General features: G+C 42.5%; 1 protein-coding gene across 1 annotated transcript in view; it reads left to right on the forward strand.

Annotated features, from left to right (window-relative positions):
• LOC141127050 (LIM domain and actin-binding protein 1-like) overlaps positions 1 to 18,524 on the forward strand; it is a 74,695-nt gene that overhangs the window by 45,446 nt on the left and 10,725 nt on the right. The window contains 8 exon segments of the mRNA XM_073613186.1: positions 572 to 607; positions 609 to 666; positions 4,775 to 4,851; positions 4,854 to 4,925; positions 12,222 to 12,329; positions 12,409 to 12,466; positions 12,946 to 13,049; positions 14,751 to 14,884. Coding sequence (XP_073469287.1) covers positions 572 to 607; positions 609 to 666; positions 4,775 to 4,851; positions 4,854 to 4,925; positions 12,222 to 12,329; positions 12,409 to 12,466; positions 12,946 to 13,049; positions 14,751 to 14,884 — 647 coding nt within the window.

Below are 18,524 nucleotides of genomic sequence, written 5' to 3' on the forward strand. Positions count from 1 at the left end.
ATCTGCTCCCCCCCCCCCCCCCCCCCCCCCCGGAAGGTGGCAGAGGGGGGGAGGAAGCAAAGAAGCAGAGTGTCCCCCTTTTGGGTGGAGCTCTGCTTTGTTCCTTGCATCCCTGTTCGGCAGTCTCATTGATTTCTGTTGGGGACCCCATGGGTGCATGGACACAGCTGTTGCTTCCAATATGAGATTGGTGCAGGTGCATGTCAAAAAAAATGCTGGATGTTTTGTACGCTGTGCAAAACAATACCATAGACATGAGATGGTAGTTTGGGTGATCTAGCAACAATACTTTTACCAAAAGATCTTTTTATAAACGTGCATGATCCTAGGTCAGTATGAATGTTAGCAGTTCCCATCACTCCATTAATGTATTGTGGTTCCTCCCCCCAAGGTTGGCTGGCTTGGGGATTTGTGGTATTATGTTCCAGACACACAGTAGTTTTCTAATCTGATTGTAAATGTAATTAGCTGGGTTGGGAAATGATCTTCTATGCGTGGGTAGCCTTGCTTGATAATCTTTGGAGGGTTTTTATCATAATTTTTTCTAATTGCATTTCCTTCCTCTTCAAAGCATCCACACCGAGAACCCGGGAAACTTAATGTTGGAAAAACTTGGTTCTGAAAACTACATTTCAGCAGAGGATTCAGAGTACTCCATCACTGAGGGTAAGTGCTTCTGCAAAATGACTAGAGTGTGCATGTTTTAAAGTGTTACTAAAGTCAGTTTTTTTCATTTTAAAAATAACACGTCCATACTTGCCTGCTCTGTGCAGTGGTTTTGCACAGAGCAGCCCAGATCCTCCTTTTCTCTGGTCCCTCACCGACACTCCAGTCAAGTGCCCCCACAGCAAGCAGCTTATTATGCGGTCACCCTAGCTGAGCCGCCGCACTGTCCAGACACGGAATCGTGGTTCGGCCCTGTTCACTTCTCTCTCCTAATTGGCTCACTGACTTTGACAGCAGCGGGAGCCGATGGTGCCACGCTGCTGTCTTGGCCAATGAGGGAGAGTCCCAGGCAGCCGAGTCTCACGTGCAACTTTGCTGGATCGAGATGGGCTCAGGTAAGCATTAGGTGGGCTGCTGCACACAGGTTTTTTTTATCTTAATGCACAGAATGAATTAAGATTTAAAAAAAAAAAAAAAAAACTGACTTTTACAACCACTTTCAGGCTTTTTTTTTTTTTTTTTTTTTTTTTTTATAAAGACAAGCCTCTGGTTTGCATGTCCAACTTCCCCCAGTAATTATTGAATTGTAGAGGCTTCCAGATTCCATCTTGAAGCATCTGCCAATTTGTAGAGTGTATGTTAAAACAAGTGAAGCTGTTAGAAAATGTACAGATCAGCCATAACTTTATGACCACTGACAGGTAAAGTGAATAACATTGATTATGTTACAATGGCATCTGAAAGTCGAACCATTTTAGGCAGCAAGGAACCTTTCTCCCAGAAGGTGATGTGTTGAAAGCAGATAAGAATGGGCATCTCAGTTTTGTATGGGGCTGTGTAGCTGCTGACTGATCAGTGTGCCCATGCTGACCTGTGTGCACAGTCATAAGCGCCTACAATGGGCATGTGGGCCTTAAAACTGGACAACGGGAGTAATGGAAGAAGGTGGCCTGGCTCACGGTTTTTTCTTTTTAAATCATGTGGATGGCCGTGTTTGTGTTCCCTGCTTACCTGGGGAGGAGATGACACCAGAATGCAGTATGGGAAGAAGGCAAGCTGGTGGAGGCAGTGTGATGCTTTTGGGCAACATTCTGCTGGAAAACCTTGGCTTTGCCATTCATGTGGATGTTACTTTGACACGTATCATTGTTGCTGACCAAGTTCTCCAGATCTCAATCTAATCGAGCATCTATGGGGATTGTGCTAGAAAAAACAAGTGCTTCATGGAGGCAACACCTCGCAACTTGCAGGATCTGCTACTGACAACTTGGTGCCAGATACCACAGCATACCTTTTAGCGGTCTAGTTGGAGTTCATGTCTTGACTAGTCAGTGCCCTTTTTTGGTGGCAAAGGGGGGAACTATTCAATATTAGGTGGGGTGGGTCATAAAGTTATGGTTGATCAGCTTACATTATAGGAACCGAACCCATTCATCTCTATCCCTCAGCATGAACTGTTCTCCAGGTATAAGTAATAGTGCGTTTACTACCTGCCTGCGAGATTTTGTATTCTGATCAGGGAGGAGTCAGAATCGGGGGGAATGAACAAACCATTTTCTACTTTTGTCTATCATCCAGAAAAAATGTACACATTGGGGGGGGGGGGGGACTACTAAAACTAAATATATTGAAAATCTGCCAGTTCAGCAGTGCCAATCCTGACGTGATTATAAGTGAGCAGCTTGGGTAAAACCAGCCTCTTACAATCGATCAACTTGGTACACTTAGCCTGCCTATTAACGGTTCGGATCTCGACCATTTCCTGCTAAACCTGCCGTGCTTCAAAGAGTGTATGGCCCGGCTGGTCATGCTATGGCCAGCTAAGTCTAAATCTGCTAATCTAACCCCCCCCCTTAGGACTGACAATGCTGCTGTCCAAAGGTGGGCTCTGTTTGCTCCTTCATCCAGAGTGTAGGCAAGCGAACACAGGGTGTCGCTGGCAAAATCACCAGATGAAAGGGGGTGGGGGAAATCCTAAAATAAAACGAATGCAACTTGCCCAATTGCTAGATTATGGTGGCTGCAATAGATTACAATTAGAAGCACACATTGATAGAGCAACCAATCAGATGTGGACAGATTGGCTTTTACCTTATCTCCTCCCAAAACCACGCCCCCTTTAATGCGTTTTCACCTGGCTTAATAAAAAAAGCTGATTGAAAAAGCTGATTGAGCCTGAAAGCCGGTGAAACGCGTAAGCAGAGTGTGGTCTTAAAAACAAATGTCTTAAGAGATCTGTAGTCAATCTGTCATATCTGACCAGGTGGTCTGCCAGTTTGCTTTCTGTGGGTTTTTTTATTATTTTTTCAAAGCTTGTATTGTCAGGCTTGATGAATAGTTAATCTGTGTACATGGGGCAACTATTTTTGCTTCATTGTTACCTTTGTGCTGATAACCATTATGTCTTGTAGATTGGTAGGTGTAAACCAGGGGTGCCCAGCCAGTGGCCCAGGAGCCACATGTGGCCCACGAAGCCCTCTGATGTGGCCCGTGACCTCCTTCTCTGGGATGGCTGGTTGGCCAAGATCATGGATTCCCAACCTGCCATTCCAGAGCATCAGTGTTGTGAATGAAGCTGGCAGTAGAGAAAGCAAGTGGCTGTGGAGCAGAGCTACGTAAGACTATGCTTCCTGTATAGCACTGCCTCCTGTCACAGGCGGAGTAATACCAAGTGCACACTTCCATTCATGCTGGCCTAGGCAGACTGTTATTAAAAGTAAGTTTAATACTAAAACCGTGTATATATGAGCATATCTGTTCTGTAGTGGTTACTGGGCTGCTTTCAAACTGATCCACAGGTGCGGTGCACCTACAGGTTACCTGCACTGAGCCATAGACTTCTGTCCCGTACCTGTGGATTTGGTGCACTTTCAGAAAGTGTACTATACATACAGGATATAATGGAAGTCTATGACAAAGTGCAGCTAACCTACAGGAAAGCCACAACTGCACTGCTCTACACCCGCAGTGTGGGTAAACCACAGTGCATCATTCTGATGGACTCGTGTCTGTTTTACACCCGCCTACCTCCAATACATTACACCAAAAAAAAACCAGAAGGGGATCCGTCCCCTTCCATCTGATCAGATTCTGGGGGCCCATAGAGTACAGTGGGCTGTGTCCGTGTCGGCTTTGCATATGCAGCGTAGACACAGACCTGTCATCCACCTATTCCACTCGTGGTGCTCGACCAGTTACCAGGTCAGTTAAGTGGCCCTTGCTCTTCCAAAAGATGGGCACCCCTGGTGTTAGACCATCTGATCTGTGCTGCCTAGGCTAGGATCTGGCCGAGCCTTTTGTTTTGTTCATGGCAAATGCCCAGTTCAGAATATTTATGCTGACCTGTCATGCATGTATTGAGTATAGGGTTCATTGTGAGTAGCTGATTATCGCTTTCAAACAGTGTTTTTAGAATACAAGATGCTCCAAAGGGTGACATTTTCTTCAGTCCTCCCTGGGTGAGAACATTTTTTATACCTAAAAGATTTGCTAATATAAAGAGGAGACAATGGCTTTTTTTTTTTTTTTTACCCTAGGGGGCTTGGCATTTTTCTTCAGGTCACCACAGGTTAGAAAAAACAAATGCACTTTTGCTTTTAGGTGTTTCCATTTTAATTGCAGAGTAAATATTAATCCTGAATATTTGTAGCAGTTTTGGTTGCTGGGTAACTGGTTTTAATTAAGACTATGTTCTTTGCATAGGGCCATTACTTCTAAGAGGGCCATTAAGGCAGCTGCCTGAGGCGGCACTGATGGCCAGGGCATCCACACATACTCTGGTCTGTAGCACTGTTTAGCAAGGCTCCCTGCCTAGCCGACTGTGGTGCCTCAGTGGCTTAGCTCGTGAAATTGCAGCCTTGGCATGAGTTACTGGAGCGGACAGATCACACCGGTAGCAATGACCTGAGGTGACCACTTTGGCAAAAACTGCCTTTTCAAATATCTGCCTGCTCCAGTCTTTGCAGCATCATTGGTCAAAGATCGGTACTGAATAAGGTTGTCGGATAATTCCAAGAATATTGTGTACTTGGGTTTCTCATTTGTAGATGTACTACTGCATTGCTAATCTTCTTTTTCCAGCAGTAATCCTGTGCTATTTCTATTTTAGGTGGTTCTCCTGAAAGCAGCCCCAGTAAACTCTCCTCTCAGAAAAGCTTAGAAATTTCTCATGTCCTGGAGAGCACTCTTCTTCTTTAAAAGAAAGGATGGCCAAGTATCAAGCTGCTCTGACCAAGCAATCCAAGCCTGTCTCACCCACGGTATGTCTGATCTTTTTGAAAAATAGAACTAGGTTCTCAGAGGTGATTGTTGTGCAGTGTGTAAATTAGGCCCCTTTTACACGGAAGACTGTTTTGATCAGCAGGGGATCTGTCTTGCGATCCTCCGCTGATCAAAGCTCAGCAGGTGGATAATCGGTTCGTGTCCGCTTAGTTTCTACAGAGCGGAGACTGCCTGTTCGATGGGTGGCTGGGTGTAAACTTACTCCACTTACTCCGTTTTCCACCCGTCTACCTCTGATCTACCTACATGGAGGATTATATCAAACTGGAGGTAGGTGTAAACTGACATATGTCTACACCCACCGGTCAATAGGGGTGAATGGACTGCTTGGGGGGGGGAACAGGCAGACCTGTTTGGAACAGTCATGTGAAAGGGGCCTTGGACTGATGCAGATCACAGAAGAAATGGTTGGCACTTGGGATGGCATCAGTCTTCCTTATTGAAACCGCATCTATTATAGCTATAAAACAGCCAATGCATTTCAGCCGTCAGGCCGTAGTCATAAGGCCTGATGGTTGAAATGCATTAGCTGTTTTACAGCTATTATGAATGCTTTTTCAATAAAGGAAGACTGATGCTATCCCGAGTACCAACCATTTCTCCTGCCATCTGTTATATAGAGGAATCGGTGGTCTGAGGACCGGGCGGAGCTGTAATGTTGGAAGGTAGTAGCACCTTTACTGGTTTCTGGTACTGTGACATTAGAATAGGAAATTGAGAACTTCTATGTTAAATTCCTCCTTACACTTTTGCTTCTGGGTTATGAATTAGGTGATCTGATGCACTTTGAGAATCTGCAGCTCCTGTTAGATCCACATCAGCCTTAGCAGTGAGTTGCCCCTTGACCAGTCGCCTTGCTCCTAAATGGGGGGGGGGGGGGGGGGGGGCAGAACTAGGCCTCATAAACATTGGCACTGTCAAACCTGCATTTATGTATTTTGGACTACCTTTCTAAATGCAGGTAATGTTTAAATTGTACTAAACGCACAAAGGTGATTTGGGAAGCATAACAGTTGACTATTCTTCCGGATAGAGAAGCCCTGCTTTTAGACAAGTGAAATGCAAGCGCACAAGTGTGAATGTAGCCTTACTAAGACATTGCTACTGAGTGTCCTGTATTCCTCTTCTTGCAGTACTCCAGAAATGTTTAACCCACAATTGGACCCTTTCCCAAAAAAGACTCTTCCCAGGCATCCCAGTGGCTGTCCTATGTATTCCCGGTTTTCTGGTACATCTGTGGTCTCTGCAATCTATTGGACATCTAGGCTTACCTTTAAATTTGGTTACACTCTGCAGCTTTGTGTATGGAGTGACTGCACACTGGCTTATTATTTTGGGCCTCATGTATGAAATGTCATGTAGTAGAGCTTTCTTTAGACTTCTAGCAGTTAATCTACGTCCCCCCATTGTTACTAAGGAAGGATAAGACATGAAAAATCTGAATTGGTTGCAAGGGGAGAAATTGACTGATCCTCCCCAGTGTTCTGTGCATGCTTATCTCAAGTATTATAAGCCCTCTTGATTACAGTGTACTGAATGGCAATTTTTTTGGTTTCATTTAATAAGCGAGGTTTGCCCTTTCTGTTGTAACTAATTTTGTACTTAATAAAGTTAAAGTATAAGCCCTCCCCTTTTCACCTCTGGACTCAAAGTCCCTCAATGGAGAGTGGAAGTGTTCCAAGTCTAACACTTCATGTCTAAGCCCTGGCTCACACTGCCGTGACCTGTCATGCATTTTGAGAGTTCAAAGTCGCATGACAAGTCTTGCCCATTAACGGCAATGGAACTGTTCTAATCAGTGCAACTCAAGTCGGTTTTGACTTGGAGAAAGGATACTTCAACATGACTTGAATTGACTTCTGTTTGAAGTCATATGCAAGCCGCAATGATGTCACGCAGGGATGTTGAGTTCAAAGTCGCCGCAGTGTGAACAAGGTCTTAAGGTGACAACACAGCTCTTGTAAATGTTGTCTTGCGAAGTCAGGACGTGTTAGTGGTAGGACCACCAGAAGAGACGCCTGAAATCCTCCCCACATCTAATAACTGATAGTGCGTTTAATATGGTGCACTTTATACATGTTGTCTGAATTTCTGACCTGTCTAGTGGGTATGTTCTTGTGTACTTATTGGAAAACAAGTCAAACAAGACACTTTTAATGGCATATTTTAAAAGAACAAAAGGTAGCAAATAAGCAAAGTTTGTTAGGGGCAAACATGCACTAATGTAGAAAAAATGTAAATTGCATTTGGGTGGCAAAAATATGAATGCAATCTATTCATTTGGGGTGCACCTCTGGGGGAATCTAGGGTGGAAAAGAACCTGGGGGTCCTAGTAGATGGGCTCAGAAATGGCATGCAATGCCAAGCTGCTGCTAACAAAACAAACAGAATATTGGCATGCATTAAAAAGGATGAACTCCAGGGATAAAGCGATAATTTTCCCACTCTACAAGACTCTGGTTTGGCCTCACCTGGAGTATGCTGTCCAGTTCTGGGCACCAGTACTGTAAGATCGGCGGCAAGGATGTGGCCCTCCCTTCCACAGGCGGTGGTTTCAAGGGGGGGGGGGGGCGGATGGGGGTGGCATCGTAAATTTAAAACTATTAGGCACCTGAACGACCGCAACATACAGGGATATACAATGTAATGCTGACATATAATCACACACATAGGTTGGACTTGTCTGTCTTCAACCTCACCTACTATGTAACTTCAATATTAAACCCTACCCATAGGTAGGATTTGGATTTGATTTGCTTTAGATGGCTTTGTGTTTAATGTCTAGCTAGGGGCATTGTTGACCAGGCACATAAAATATTAAAATGGCCTCCTCCAGGTCTTGTATAATTGGATCAGTGAATTGCTGGTCCAAAACCCAACTCAGACAAATTCCTCCTTCATACCAGAATAAGGCCAGGCCAAATGGCTTGCAATTTCATCAGGTGTTTATTACATACTTTCATCAGTGGCAGATGTGTTGCTTAAAACTGACCTTTTAGTCCAGTCATTTGACAGTGGTGAGAAATATTTTACATGGAATGACAATGATTTCTAAAAACGCTGGCTGCGTAGTCTGACTTTATTGACCTGTGACCGGTATGCAGCCAACGGTCTAAACTCCTGATCTGTGTGTTCCAGGCTAGTGATGCCTTCAATCTAGGGCAGTGGTTCTCAACCTGGGGGTCGGGATCCCCCCTCAGGTCGAATTACTATTTGCCAGGGGTCACCAAATCCTGGGCTGTTCCTGAAGCCCACACCTTGCCTTGGGTGCTAACAACCCACGCTACGAAAATAATTTTACTGTTAGGGGTCCCCACAACTTGGGAAATGTTATCAAGGGGTCATGGCACTAGAGAGGTTGAGAACCACTGATCTAGAGGATGCAGGTCTCTGGATTTTTCAGGCAGGCATTGGTAGTGTTAGCCGATTTAAGTTTCCTTTTTGAATTGCCAGGTGGGGTGGGCTTATCTAATCCCTAGACTCATCTTTTACAAAATGATTAAATTGTGCCAGTCGGGGACACTCCCAGATATACACAGCTATGTATAATAAATTCTTGTGTGAAAACCTTTGAGCTAGAAACCTGACACTACCTGATAAAGGATGGAATGGCTGAAACTATTTGAGGAATGAGAGCGAGACTTCTTCCCCCATGTGCTGTTTGTTTAGACTTGACTTTTTACAGACTGAGCTGTCCAGGGGAACATCTAGCTAAAGATTTTATCTGAAGGACACTGTACAGAAGGCTCAGTAGGTTTTATGTAAAAATCCATATTTCCATTGTATTGAAAACTTTAACCTGTTGCTTACTTGACTCAAGTACAATGCAAGCCGCAGGTCTGGTTTAACATTTAAAAAAAGATTTTGAGTTGAAATCAAAATCCATCTAAATGAGCCCTTCTGATAGCTTCCAAAACTCACAACGGCTCCTTTTGTGAATGCTAGCCACAGATCCCCCCCAGACAATTAAACCTTATTGTGTAGTTCTTCGTGATTTCATAAAGTTACATAATTGTCTGAATGAAAAGACACATGTCCATCTTTAACCAATAGAAGGGAACATATATATTATATATTCCTTTTTACCCACAGTTGATCCAGAGTAAGGCAAAAAAAAACCCAGCAAAGCATGATTCAATTTGCTCCAACTGGGGGAAAAGGTGTCTTCCTGATCCCACAAGAGGCAATCTGATATTCCCTGGATCACTTTACCTATAAATATTCAGTTTTATTGTGTACCTAGGAAAGAATCCAGGCCTTAAAGCAATCTACTGAGCTGGCCAGAACCGACTCAAGTCTATTCCACATTTTCACAGCTGTTACTGTGAAGAAACCTTTCTGTATTTTCCTTCAGACTTAGAGTACCCCCTTGTCCTCTGATACTAAAGTAAATAACTGGTGGTGCTGTAGATGAGATCTAGACATCCAATTGCCAGAAAATTGGAGCTTTGGGGAATTTTATTTCAGAATTGTCAAAGCTGAACTCCACGCAAGCAATACGAATACCTATAAAGAAGCTGTCTTGACTGCCAAAGGATTCGTATTTCAGCCTATTTATTCCTAATACTTCTATAGCCAGGTGGATGACCTCAATCAAATATTGTGTTTTATCTCCTTTGGATAGTTAGGAAGGAGTAGAACTCTTGCATTTCTACTTCTCTCCATGGCTCCGTTAGAGCTTTTCCCTCAATTTGTGTCCTGGTAATAGTGAATTTACCATTCACCACAGGGAAAACTGTGAAAACATGAACACAAAACGGAAAAATCATGGGAGTTTTCAGCCTTCCCATACTTGTAAAAACTTCTAAAAGAGAAAAAAAAATTTACCCTCATTTCCTGTCTGGTAAAACTGTCACCAGGAAAGAATGTTAGGGGAATTCTCTAACTGAGCCCTGGATAGAGCAGCTAAAAACTAAAACTACTTCAATTTCTATCCAAAATGAAACTAATCTCTTTTTTTAACCCTTTAATGCAGAATCCTTTAACCATATTTGAAGTTGAATGGCGTCCCCTTGAAAAGAAAACTTTGTGCTTTTCCTCTAGAGGTCATCAGGTTATTGTAATGTCCTCTTCTATGCTCGGCTAAGTGGAGGACACTCATTGATGACTCACTCTGTCTGCATCTATTCTCTGATATAATTTCAGGAAATCTGAAAAGGAAATCATTCTGCTAAATCTGTTTAGTTTCAGAAAGATGTTGTCATCAGCTTTAAGCACTTTTAAATTGTTCTGATTTAATTTTACGTTGGCCCTTTCCGCTCACACCAGATTTAAAAGATTTATTGTAAGTTGGACTAAGTCTATAGTGGCCGCAAAAACTGTACCTTACTTTGTAATCTAAACTGTCCATTTTAGATAAAATGACTCCCCAAGCTGCTTTGTGTTGAGACATGGCCTCATGCACACTGGATGTTTTTACAGCTGCTTTTTTTTTTTTTTTCTTCAGCCAGTAAACTCCTCACCATCCATGCACACAGGCTTTTAGCAGCACTTTCTGGCTGGAAAAGAAAATGCAGAACTAGTGGGTTTTAAACAGTTTTTTCAGCTGTAAAACCAACTCTAAAAGAAAAGCTAAAAAATTTGGCGATTCTGCATCTATCAGCGTTTGAGCCATAAGCTTTTGTGGGAGTATAGTTTTTGTAAAGAAAAACGCTACTGCAGAAAAGCTGCAAAACTCATTCAACAGCTAACACTACTGGAATTTTTACAACGTCCAGTGTGCATGAGACCTCACTAGTCAGTTTTTGGATGGGATAATGATTGTAAGGACTTCCTGTTTTCTGTCTCAGGTTTTATAAGTTTCCCAGCATTGAGCCATTAAAGAATAATTCCAGACATTGACATGTACTAAAGTACAGCCAAAGCTGACCCGTTTTCAGCAGACAGTGGGCTGAGGTCAGAGCCGGTCCAGGCTGGTGCAAGATCGTGACACTAAAGTTGGGATCCACCCACCCTAGACTGGAACCTGGCTCAGCCTCTCAGCGAGCCGCTTGGTGCCGGAGTCAGCTGCTCCCCCCCGCACATCCCATTCTTTAAGCAGGCAAACAAGTTTTCCTACTTATACCAGCTCTGTCTCCTTTCCTAATTGGGCAGAATCATAGCAGTTTACACAGTGCTGGTGAAGGTTCTGGGTGGCTTCACAAACCTTATGCTGGCTAGTAAACAAACGTATAAGTGCCACTTGGTAGTTTCACCCTGAGCACGGTTGATTATGTGTGGTATGAAGAGAATGCAAACCACTGTAATGCTAATGACATATGTGACTACAAAGCAAATGCCTTTGGTCTTTCCCTGTCCTTATCTTAACACAAGGGACTTGTCTGACAACTTAGAAGGCAGCATTAAACTATTATCAAGACTGTTGGCTAAATCTTGATTTAGCAAGGAATATTGGACCCCAGCTCTACAACGGGACATGCATTTGATTGGGTAACAAATTACCCAATTCATTACCCTCTACTGTGTTTTTATATTTTTATTTTTTTACACTATGGCTGATAAGCAGATATTTGAAGGTGTTCAGGGACATTGGAATTCACACACACTACTGCCATCAAACTGTAAGCTGTGAAACAGGCTTAATACAGTGGCAAAACCTACTTTACCACAGCACCAAGTTGGTTGCTCTCTAATTTTTCTTTTGCACTAGAGAACCTAGGTCTGACATAAGACTACTATGTGACATGCATCTCTTCCATTCAGTTTATGAAGCAGGCTTGGTGTCACTCTACAATGGAAAAGCTAAGTAGGGCTTCATGCAGCATTTGTCTCCATGCTGACAGATGATCCCAAATACCATGATTGCAGTTAATTTATACCAGAAAACTCAGTCTCTGAGCCACCAGGAATTATTGGAGCATGACATACTTGTGTGTTTTTTTTTTTTTTTTTTTTTTTTTCCCCGTGGCCTACTTCTGTTTTCCAGCAGGTCTCCAAAACAGGACACTTTTATAGCTGGAGGTTAAATGATGCCATCTCTCTTTGGCTGATGTGGACAAGAATTGATTGTCGCCCTCAATAGATTCTCCAAAATGTATTTAGAAAGAATAACTAGAATCTAAGTAACAGATACCTTGTTTTACAGCTGTGTGGAAAAAGGTCTTGCTGGTAGTCTTCAAAAAGTGGTTCGATGCAGCCCACCTCTGTCTGCCCAGAAGTGAAGAAGTGATAGAATTGTGAATTGCAGACTTCAGGGAAAAAGGGGATAGTGATCAGTGTTAATGTATTGGGGGGAAAAAATGCTACATTAGTTTCTCCTTTTTTTTCTTTTACAGAATGATATGAAAGGGATTTGCAATGATATGATAAACCAGACGTCTGAGCAAAAGGAGAATGTACCACCAAGTCCTGTCCTCTCCAATTCCTCTCTTGATGCTGAAAAGGTATTACTAGTCCTATTGGGTCACTTTTTTTTTTTCTTCTTTATAAATGCATATTAACCCCCATACTATCTCTTCACAGAGACCTCAGACTGAGAGCACTCCTATTACCCCTCCAAGAAGAGTGTCCGAGAGCAACGGTACTTTCTTTTTCCTGTACTTACTCTGCACTACTTGGCACTAGCATTTGTAGTGGCTTTTAGTAGGGCTTATGACATGACTGTGAACCTCATTGTGTTGTGATCAAGGTGTTGAAGTTGTGTCTTATCCTTTGGATGAGTCCGAGCCAAAGTCAGCTATGAAGCTCCTACTGCTGTGCATTTCCTTAGCTAAGCAAGAGTTCTTGATTGCTGGTTAGTCATGTTTTGGGAGAAAAAGGGCATTTTACGTTTGGGGGGGGTTCAGGCATGAAGGTTCCACTATGTTGGTTGAAAAGTTCACTTTAAGGCCATTCCTTAGACATAGATCTTTTGTCTAGGGCAAAAGAAAGTCAGTAGGATAAATCTGATTACTTGCAGTATACTGGTGTTCAAACCACCTCGAACAGTGTTCCTAGTTGCAACCTATTCCTTTTGTACTCTGTCAATTTGAAGTTTAACAAATCTTTCCTTTGACATAGGTAAACTGGAGGAAGACCTGCAGAGACCTAGCACCTCTCCTGGTTACAGCCCACAAACAAGAGCATTAAACCAGCTGGAGGCCACCCCTTCTAAAGTTACAAAGGTGAATAAAGCGATGTGGTGGCTGAAAATGGTCATTTAGTTGCATTCAAAGGCTTTTTCTTTGTGCAATGGATGGCATAAACAAATGTATCCTAGTTGAGGCACTGAACCAGGAATCTATTAAACTGGGGTTGATTTACTAAAACTGTAGAGTGCAAAATCCTGTGCATGGTAATCGGCATCTTCAGCTTGTGCAAGTAAGCTTTGACAAAAAAACTGAAAGCGGATTGGTTTCTATGTAGAGCTGCAACCGATAGTAGATCATATATTGGATGTATTTATGGTTTATAGGGGTTTGCCTGAAGTTCCACTTTAGGAATAGCTTGGCTAAAACGTAGCTCACCTAGAACCACTATAGCCACTTCTGTGCAGCAGATGTACTTTATACAGTAGTGACTTATATTATATATTATATTTTATATATTATAATTTATTTTATTTTTTATTTTTTCCTCGGCTGCATAATGCCATGCAAATTTCCTAAGGTTTACTTAGTAAGAGTTGTACTGACGGTCACCATGGTGTTTAAAGAGTGTTGGTATTAAAGGAAATAGCTTTTTTTTTTTTTTTTTTTTTTTTTTTTTTTTTTTACAAAGCCTGGAGAGAGCAGAGCTTTGGTTGATCCTTGTAGGTTCTACAGCCTTCAGAAAGTTAGAGGGCGGATAAAAGACCAGTCCAAAGAGCAGACCTGTCTGGTCTTTTAGTGCAGGAGTTTCACGCTGATTACTGCACATATCTCAAAGACCTACACAGGGCACAAAGATTTAGAGTACACCTGGTTCATAATAAATGCTGTCTAAAGTCAATATTTAAGTCTGGATTTGAGCTTTTAATCAGACTAAGTAGCTAATGGCTGGATGTTATGGGTTCTATGGATATGTATAACTTTCATTAAAAGAACAGATTGTTCCATCCCTTCTTCCTCTGCACATACTCCTAAATAACTGAATCTGTTTAATCTTAGTTGTGTAAGTAGAACTTGTTTCATGAAATCATACTTTTTGACTGCTGTCTTTCTCTCTTCCAGCTTCTGCCTTCTGATTCCTTCTATTCGCTCCTGTCCTCCTCTCCCCTTGTAGTCTGACCTCTGCAGCCTCCACCCTCAGGACTTCTGTACCTTTTTTGAGCTGCAGCTTGTACAGCCCTCTCTGTACGTGATTACTCTACATGCGGCATTATTGCAATTGCCCGTACAATTCAATTAGGTCTAGTCTATAATTAACATGTCATGAGAATGCTTTGTTCACTGCATGCTGCTTTCCCGGGAGGTGCATTAAGATTATGGCATGTGTTGTAGGGGCCACATTAGTGGGTCGAATGCCAGACGTGGAATATGTGAACATCTTGGCATGAGTGTATTAACAGTAAGATACATCTACAAGGTGTGGAATGTGGTTACCGCATCTGGTATTAGATCTTTAACACCATAGCCTGGCATTATACTCCACAATAAATGTCCTATTTAGACAACACATTCAGTATTCAACACACTGTGCTTTGTTTGCTCCTTTCACAAATGAGTATAAGTTGCAACTATTTTTTTTTTTTTCTTGTTTCACTAAGCTATCCCTGCTATCCCTTTCCTTACATTTTTCTTTAGTAGCCTTTCCTACTCCATTTGTTATGTATACATTTTTGCATGCTCATAATGCTGCACGTCTGAATAAAGTTTGTCTTAAAGGTTTCATTATGTTTTGAACAGAAGTTTCAGCTGCCGGCACGAGAGGTCTGTTTTGGGTGTCAGAAGACAGTTTACCCCATGGAGCGGCTCTTTGCCAACCAACAAGTGTATCATAACGGCTGCTTTCGCTGTTATCACTGTTCCACCAAGCTCAGGTACTCACCACTGTGATGGCGCTCACTGCTGATTTGTTTTAAGCTGGTCATACACTGTTAAAAATATATTCCATAATCCACAGATGATGGTAAGATAGATCTCCCATTGGCAGGTACTGTATTTTGACAGCCGGCCTTGAATGCTGTCAAAATGCCTGTACAGTGGCTGCATCTAATTGGATGCAGCCACTTTTGGGCTGACTGTTTTCTGCTGGGGTCCTTCAAGTTATCAATTGAGGGATGTTGGGCTTGAGGAAGCTGATTGAGCCATCCACTAAGCAAACTTCATATGTATGGAAAGCTTCACACAGTCAAATCTATAATGGGTGTGCTACAATTTTTTTATTAGGTTTATTTTATGTACATTAGTACAGTCTCCAATCATCTCTGGCTTTGGAAATAATGCATAATGAATATGGATGGATTTTTGTGTAGTGTGTCTGGACTTATCAAAGTTGTACCTTGATCCCATAGGATTAAGACTGTGGGGCTTGTCAGTGTACTGGCTTGTTGGCTTCTCTCTGGTGTGTTCAGTGAATGAAGACTCCCTTTTAGAAGTAATGCCCATAGTGGTACTGAGATATTGTAATGTGACCTCTGGGCTCTGTTTGTGATGCTGGACTCTGTCCAGGTCAATTAGCTATAGCGCACTCTGTATTTTTTAGAGCAGTGGTGTAACCCAGGCTGTTACTACCATGTGTAAATGTACCTTGGATAAGTTGTTTGCACATTCCGCTCTGCATATGGTGCCTTCTAGGCCTGTGTGTACAATGTAAATTGGCCGCAGAGCACTTGTCAGTCAAAGCAGTGGTAGTCAAAATCAATCGTCTGTTACACACCAATGCAAAGCAATAATGAACAGTGCTCAAAATCAATCCTGTTTTTATATTAAAAAAAAAAAAAAAAACCTACATATATGCCTATACAAAAAAGCTTAAATACTACATCGCATATATGAAATGTGCCCCGAAATTACAGTAAATGGTCCAATAAACTACAAACATCCATATTAAACATTGTGTGTATATAACAGACATAAAAATAAAAGCCTAGCTAAGGCTCTACCCCTCGATTTATTTTTTTTTTTTTAAATACAGGGTGTAGATGAAAGGGATCACTCAAGGATCCCTGGGGAACAAGTTGGCACTAACTTTTCCATGTGAATCTCAAACCAAAAACCAACAAAATATACCAAAAGTATTGATATTTGCTAAAGTCATTTCTCGATGAAGGAAAGAGGAGCTTTTATGTATGTATTGTTCCAATTCCTCGAATCCTCCCGGTGATGTAGATGTATGTATTATGATCCTTTTTGGTGTTAATATTGCATAAATGTCCCAATATCAGATCACCTTCGGCCACATGTCAAAATCTTTTAAATAAGAGATCCTCTGTCATCAGAAAGGGCACTTTAGGACTTGGTCTTTGCTGGAATACTCCAGAGAAGGGTTGGGCTGTGCTATCCTAAGTTTGCATAAGTCCAAGTCCACTGGACAACGCACATCAATAATGCACCACCACATAAAGCGCAACTCGGTATTGGGCCATCCAACAACTTATCAAGCAACACCTCTATTCTCACACGTTTACCACATACCGCAGGGTGAATTTTTTTCATACATGCATAGTGTTGCTATATATCCCAGCAGACACCAGCCACCTGCCACCTAGAATACCCTCATGGGGGTTCCTCTAGAAAGTGGAAAAGATCTGACTGGCTTTGCCAGTCACTTTTCCCAGAAAGAGTCAGATTTCTTTAAAGGCTAAAACATCCCTAGTTGAAGCCCTGTTGGTTTAGGGCTCCACTTGGGGATATATTACTGGAAAGAGTCCCATCATTGCCAGACTTGCACCGTTCTGGCAACTATGGATATGCATTGGAAAATTCTGGTCTTTGAATCTTTCATAGCCCTGAAATTATAGGGCGTTTTCCTTGTCTATTTGCACTATTGACTGACTTGCTGTTGGTCCTGGTTTCTACCAGTTTCCTGTTGGTGGCTTAATGCGCCTACTTGCAGTTAAGATGCATGCCCTTTTGGCATGGCAAATTTTTCCTTCAGTTAAATCCACATCTGTTGGGTGTCTCAGTGGCTGTTGCCCACCTATTAGCTGGGTTGCCTTTTCCATACCCCATATGTCTGATTACTTCATCCCTGTGTTCATAAATGAATGTTTATAAAAAAAATCATTGTAACATCTTGAAACACATTGAGGTACAGTGGTTCCAACCATTTGTCTTGGCCCTGCTTGCTCACAAAACGGAGGCTCGCTTGTTGGGGTCTCTTATGGTCCGGCCTTCGTGGTCTTCTGCTTGACAGACCCCATACAATCTATACAACTTTTGTCTGATTTTTTTCCTTTAGATTTACCAAAACCATGTAGTGCAAGGGCCTGCCTGATTGCATACAAATTGAAACTCTTAGGCTACTTTTCACACTGAGACACTTTACAGGCGCTACAGCGCTAAAAATAGTTCCTGTAAAGAGCTTCTCCTGTCTCTCCAGTGTGAAAGCCCGAATGCTTTCACACTGGATCGGGGCGCTTGCAGGACGGTAAAAAAAGTCCTGCAAGCTACATCTTTGCAATGCTGTATGAGCGGTGTATACACCGCTCCTAAAGCACCCTTGCCCATTAAAAAGCATGGGGCAGCGGTGCTTTGTGGGCGGTTTTAACCCTTTTTCGGCCGCTAGTGGGGGCTAAAAGCGTCCCGCTAAAATGACGGCAAAGCGCAGCAAAAAATGGCAGCACTTTACCGCCACCGACGCCTCAATGTGAAAGTAGCCTAAAGGTTTGACCTCATATGGTTTTGGTAAATCTAAAAAAAAAAAAAATACAGAAAATATGTAGTGTATCCACACTAGATCTTCTGAAGGCAGCAGCATAACCCATACAGTGATTTTTTTGTGTGTATACATACATACATACATACATACATACATACATACATACATACATACATACATACATACATACAGGATTTATATAGCGCTGACAGTTTACACAGTGCTTTACGACATTAGGGCAGACAGTTCAATACAGGAGGAATCAGAGGGCCCTGCTCGTTAGCGCTTACAATCTAGGAGGGAGGGTCAAGTTATACAAAAGGGTAATAGCTGTAGGGGATGAGCTAATGGGGAAAATAGTGCAGTTGTTAGATGGAGGCAGGATAGGCTTCTCTGAAGAAGAAAGTTTTCAGGGATCGCCTAAAAGTGGATACATTTGGAGACAGTCTGACTGACAGATTGGGGTAGGGAATTCCAGAGGATGGGCGAGGCTCGGGAGAAGTCCTGGAGGCGGATATGGGAGGAGGTGATGAGGGAGCTAGAGAGCAGGAGGTTGGGAGGAACGGAGAGGGCGATTAGGTTTGTATTTTGAGACTAGGCTAGTGATGTAGCTGGGGGCAAAGTTGTGGATGGCTTTGTAACTTGTTAGTATTTTGAATTTAATTTGTTGGGCAAGTGGCAGCTAATGGAGAGATTGGCAGAGAGGGGTAGCAGACACTGAGCGGTTTGTAAGGTGGATGAGTCTGGCAGCAGCATTCATGATGGACTGAAGGGGGGGATAGTCTATTTAAAGGTAAGCCAATGAGAAGGGAGTTGCCGTAGTCGAGACGAGAGATAACCAGGGAGTGAATCAGGAG

This window comes from Aquarana catesbeiana, linkage group LG02, assembly GCF_042186555.1.
Source record: "Aquarana catesbeiana isolate 2022-GZ linkage group LG02, ASM4218655v1, whole genome shotgun sequence".
Lineage (NCBI taxonomy): Eukaryota > Metazoa > Chordata > Amphibia > Anura > Ranidae > Aquarana > Aquarana catesbeiana.